This window comes from Argopecten irradians, chromosome 8, assembly GCF_041381155.1.
Source record: "Argopecten irradians isolate NY chromosome 8, Ai_NY, whole genome shotgun sequence".
NCBI lineage: Eukaryota > Metazoa > Mollusca > Bivalvia > Pectinida > Pectinidae > Argopecten > Argopecten irradians.
Genome location: NC_091141.1, coordinates 44,117,454 through 44,123,414, shown reverse-complemented (window position 1 = coordinate 44,123,414; position 5,961 = coordinate 44,117,454). Strand labels below are relative to the sequence as shown.

Here is a 5,961-nt window from a genome sequence, read left to right as displayed (position 1 = left end):
CTCTGGATCCCACCATTCACCAATGCAAGGGAGACAATCAACCTCTGGATCCCACCATTCACCAATGCAAGGGAGACAATCAACCTCTGGATCCCACCATTCACCAATGCAAGGGAGACAATCAACCTCTGGATCCCACCATTCACCAATGCAAGGGAGACAATCAACCTCAGGTTTAACTATAGTGAATAGAAGTGAGACATTTATTAGACATTTGGGTTATAAGAACATTTAAATTCTAAATTGACCAAACAAATGTAATACAAAATGTTACATATACATCTGTATATGGCAACCTAAACAGGAACCTCCACATGGTGGTAGTTGGATAAATTTGGTACAATAACTATAAATACCCCTCAAATGACAAATAAAGAATCACATTTTCAAATCAAGTATGAATTTAATCAATGCTGTTATTGTTAAAGCCACACTAAAGGTAACTATCAACAAAAATTCAAGTTAAATTCGACTCCGATATTGTTAGTATTTGTCGATGTAGTTGAAATTAAGATATATTAAAGAATATTTAGAATGTTTTTTAATAGCTTTGGTACAGTAGTTGTTGAAAGTCGATACATGTAAACATGCCTTCATTTTAAACTGGTCGTCATAGAACTAGTTACGATTATTGCGGAACGGAAATCGGAAAGTTCATGACCCGTTTTCGGAAGATTTCGTACAGACGTTACGTAGTTACGGTAGTCACATGACGTTCTTGGCAACGACGTTACAATGTCGGCAAACTTCGGTGTGTTTGACTAAGTGGGACCCACCTAGCGATGTTTAATATTTATTTGATTTTTATCAAAATATTCCAAATCATAATCGCTCATCTTGACTTCGATTCAGTCCTGTCTCTGCATGATTTACAACAGGATTTTTTTTTCAACATTCTTCTAAATCATGAAAAAATAAGAAAAATACGGATATTGGGCCTTTAATATAAAATGGTCAGGGTTCATACATAAACTGTGACACAATGACTGCAAGTCTGTATGCATTCTTCTTTTTCTATTTTAAATAATCCAGGTTCTGAAATGAAATCGAGCCATATGTTATAACGCTGAAGACAGGTTGTTGATTTCTTGTCCTTTATTACTGTAGTGTTCAAATGTTCCGAATGAAATCCAAAATCTAAATCTACCCCTCACACCTGACTTGTCACTTTTATCTCTCTCACTCGAACTGCCCCTAAGATGACCCTCCAAACATCCACTCTGTAACTTTCCTCCACTTTCCTGTTAAACTGGTATGGGACTCATTCCATTCTTACAATCTAATTATAAAGTCAATCATATGTTTATGCACACCAAATTATTTAGAATGTTCTACTCTATCAACTGCAAATTATAAAGTCTAAGGCATTGTTTGTTTGTTGAGGTTATTTAAGTTTAAATGTCAAATACATGTAATATCTGTGTTATCCGAGACACAAAAACCTTTAATACTAATTTATCCTAAACTGCATCTTTTATCTACTTGTATCATGCAAAACTATACCAATTGATTAATCTAAGGACATATCATACACAATTCTAAGCTATCTACATCTAACATAATTAAGCATTTAAATTCTTACAAAAACACATCTATTCTCTGTCCCGCTAAGCCACTGGACCGCTTGTGACCCTCCACTCTACTCCTTGTCACTGGTCCTTACACCTGCCCTTTATCATCCTTATCACTTGTCCTCATGCCTGCCCTTATCACTACACTATAATTAACCTACTGCATCAAACTCTCTACTACTCTCTTGCTTGCTCTCTATCTTGTCTAAACATAAAATTTCACAAAAATTCACTACTACACATATTTTCTGTTCTTGGTCAAATATTTTGCCCAAATTCTGCAGAGACCATTTTGAATTTTCAAACACTTTCTTTTTTAAAATATTTAGAACACATGTGTTTAATACAGATCCATGTAAAAAAAGGTGTCACTGTTTAGATTCATTTCAGAGGGAAATTTCAACCTGACTTGACTCTGAACAGGAGGTATAAGAAATGAAATCTAGGTTTCAAAAGCAGTGTACACCATACTAAGGGTAAATTATGTGCAGAACATGGAGTAAGTAAGGTTTCACCTGAAAAAGACACTCACACCTGGAAGAGACTGAGTCCTGATGTTTATTCTTTAGCTGTAAGGACACGCCCTGGTAGTAGTTTTTCCCAGCATCTGAAGGAAACCCTAGCCTGGTAGTGTAAAGTTCCTTAGGCCCTGTAATAGTCAAAGTGAAGGGCTTCAGACCTGAATATAAACAAGATAACATTTAAAACCTAGCACCTGAAAAACTCTCTACCTAGCACCTGAAAAACTCTCTACTACTCTCTTGCTTGCTCTCTATCTTGTCTAAACATAAAATTTCACAAAAATTCACTACTACACATATTTTCTGTTCTTGGTCAAATATTTTGCCCAAATTCTGCAGAGACCATTTTGAATTTTCAAACACTTTCTTTTTTAAAATATTTAGAACACATGTGTTTAATACAGATCCATGTAAAAAAAGGTGTCACTGTTTAGATTCATTTCAGAGGGAAATTTCAACCTGACTTGACTCTGAACAGGAGGTATAAGAAATGAAATCTAGGTTTCAAAAGCAGTGTACACCATACTAAGGGTAAATTATGTGCAGAACATGGAGTAAGTAAGGTTTCACCTGAAAAAGACACTCACACCTGGAAGAGACTGAGTCCTGATGTTTATTCTTTAGCTGTAAGGACACGCCCTGGTAGTAGTTTTCCCAGCATCTGAAGGAAACCCTAGCCTGGTAGTGTAAAGTTCCTTAGGCCCTGTATAGTCAAAGTGAAGGGCTTGAGACCTGAATATAAACAAGATAACATTTAAAACCTAGCATCTGAAAAACCTAGCATCTGAAGTCATAGTAACAGATTGTTAAATACAATTTAAACCGGTGATCTTGTGCAAATTATTTCCTCACACAAGGACATGTGACAATCCAGAAGTTGATATCTACAATAAGGGGTTTTATGTTTCAGTTTCATGTATGATATAAAACATGTAGTTAGGTGTCAAATAGGCATAGAATGTATAAAAAAATTAAATTGCCAAAAAGGGGGCAAAACCCTGCAGTCCCAAATTTGACCATGCATGCTGACCTCCAAGAAACATTTATGGGACCAGCAGGTGCAACGCAAATAAGGCCAGGGAAATAAATGAGTTGAGACGGGCCCCACCTGATTAATGTACAAGTAGACAACAGGTGCAATAAATCTTCCATTGTCTACTGTAATATACCTGGTACAATTAGCACAAATTGCTTGTAAAGATATGACTGACAAAAGTTACATCATAGGAATAGCTAGCCAATGTTTTACAGGCTGCTACACCCAAAAAATGTGTTATTTAGCAAGAATATTAGTGTGCATTTAACGGTGCTGTTCACGGCAAATAATGGGTTGGGTGATTCCTGTATGAAAAAAATGGAGTGCATCTCCTATTGTGGCCCCTGATATCAGGCACTCTCTACCTCAACTGCAATCTGAGCAAAATTCTCATAAAGTATACCAAAAAACCTCGAAAAAAGAACCCGAGTAACAAGGGTGCTAGATTCCTGACCTCAGCACCAGTAGAGTGTGCTATAACAATGAGCACAACTATCACAAACAGAAAAGTGTTAATGTAATAGTACGTACAGTATACAAAGAAGATTTAAAGGGACAATTCAGTGAGGCTTATTCTGTTACATAACAATAAAGCAAAATATGACATAAATGTATTGTTCTACATTCCTTATGAAACATATAACAAGAAATATTGACAAATTTCACGACATTGTTAAGTATTTTGATTGAAATTCCAAATCGTAGGATACTATTTGCTTTTTTTTTAGATATGTTGGCTGAAGTATTAAATGTCACCACTAGGTCTTTCTCTGTGAATACTTGTCAACAGAATTTTGTGTTAGGTTACCAATATTGAGGTACTTTTCCAGTCTCGAGTCCATTTGACTATGCTGTTTATATCGGACAGTACCGTTGTTCTTAAACAGCTTAGAGTCATCAGCAAAGTGTTTAATGACACTATGGTTAACCACAGGCATTTGGCTCTATAGACATATATATATATATATAATACTGTGTCACAGTATTACATATACATAGAGATAAAAATGTCTATAGAGCCAAATGCCTGTAGGTTAACGACATCTGGCAGATCGTTAATATAGATCAAGAATAGGACTGGACATTAAATGATAATTCAACACTTTCCTTCTTATAAAGTCTGTTCTTTACTCAAAGGATGAAATACTTTTCCATCATGACATATACAGTGAACATGCATGTATATTTTACAGGTATTCAGAAAATAACATATTAATTACAACATAAATCAACTTATGAAACAACATAATTATAAAACAATGATTTAAACAAGTTGAAGATTACAAAAAGTACATCCCTCCCCCCAGCTGAAAAATTCAATACATGGATGATACTGAAGGAATATGGAAAAGGATGACGGCTACCTGAACACACAAAGATAATGGTTAGTTATCTCCTCCCCCAAGGGCAAGTTTTTATGGGACATATAAAACTGAAATAATAGTCTTGTCCTGAAGTCCACATGCACATGTATGAGAGTTAATATCACGGCGATGAATCATTTGGTACAACTCCTGCACTATGACGAGGTCCGTGTGGTTCCAGTTCCTTTATACCTGGCTTGTTGTGTGGCTGAAGTCGAGAGAGAGCTCGTGGTACTCGCGTTACAACTGGCTCAATTTGCTGAGGGATGTTGTCATGGTCACCTGTTGTATTAAAGTTTAACCGACGTGGTGTTGGTGGGAGAGTGGCCCCCTGTGACAGTGTTGTCATGCTACTCATAGGAGCCGGTGTCCCGCGCACATGTGGTGACAGTTGGGGGAGTGGGGCCGGTGGTGATACAGGAGCCGTGGCCTGTGTCGTCCGTGGAGGCGGCGATTGGTCACCTTGTCGTCGTGGGGCTGCAGCTGCAGACGGAATTTCATCGGAAGGCAACATCACCTTAGATGGCCGTACGTCTGATATGGGTGGCGAAACTGCGGCATAAGGCGAGGTGGTGTTGAAGGGAGTGAACTTGCGGAGATGCTGACGATTTCGTAATGTCATTTATGACAGATTCGGCAAATGGTCGTGATGTATCATAGTGTCGGAGAAGATACGATGGTTTCGTCAGCTGTGCTTGCTACCGTCTGTCCATCTCCTCGCAGTGTTTGTTGTGAATATGTCGGTTTTCGTTCGAGTGTAATGGCAGAGGTAAAGTAGAGCGAGCACGCAACAGGAAAACTTCATCCCCACTGACAGATCAGCCTCCATGGAGAACTCGAGCCTAGCGGATAACAATATGTTACATTGTGGTGTAGACCCGGACGAACATGGCCATGGACATTTCTTTATCAAGAAAACATTTCACAAGCCAACATACTGTCATCATTGCACGGACATGCTGTGGGGACTGATCGGCCAAGGCTTTGTATGTGAAGGTAGCCGTCATAAATGATAATTCAACACTTTCCTTCTTATAAAGTCTGTTCTTTACTCAAAGGATGACGGCTACCTGAACACACAAAGATAATGGTTAGTTAGACATTAGTACACTACCTAGGGTACCCGCGAGTTACTGTAACCAGACTATCCCAATTATCCCGTAACCTTGGAGTTATGTATTAAGTGGTTGTGAGGAACTTTGTTGAATGCCTTACTGAAGTCTAAATAGATGGTATCAACATTTTCTCCGTTATCAATGGCTTCGGCCAAACTCTCCATTACTTCTAGTAGGTTCCTTAGACATGATTTTCCTGTCATGAAGCCGTGTTAATGTTCAGTGAATAATTTATTATGGTCAATGTGATTCACTATTTCATCTCTAATAATTCTTGGCCGAGTGGTTAAGATGTCCCGACATATTACCATTTTCATGGTGGCCTAGTGGTTAAGATGTACTGACATATTACCA

At 37.9% G+C, this 5,961-nt stretch overlaps 1 protein-coding gene across 1 annotated transcript; it reads right to left on the bottom strand.

The window, feature by feature from the left end:
* Positions 1-4,613: 4,613 nt before the first annotated feature.
* Positions 4,614-5,114, bottom strand: LOC138329929 (uncharacterized). The gene has a single exon (XM_069277212.1). It carries the CDS (start codon positions 5,112-5,114, stop codon positions 4,614-4,616), a length of 501 nt encoding a protein of 166 aa, XP_069133313.1.
* Positions 5,115-5,961: the final 847 nt, after the last annotated feature.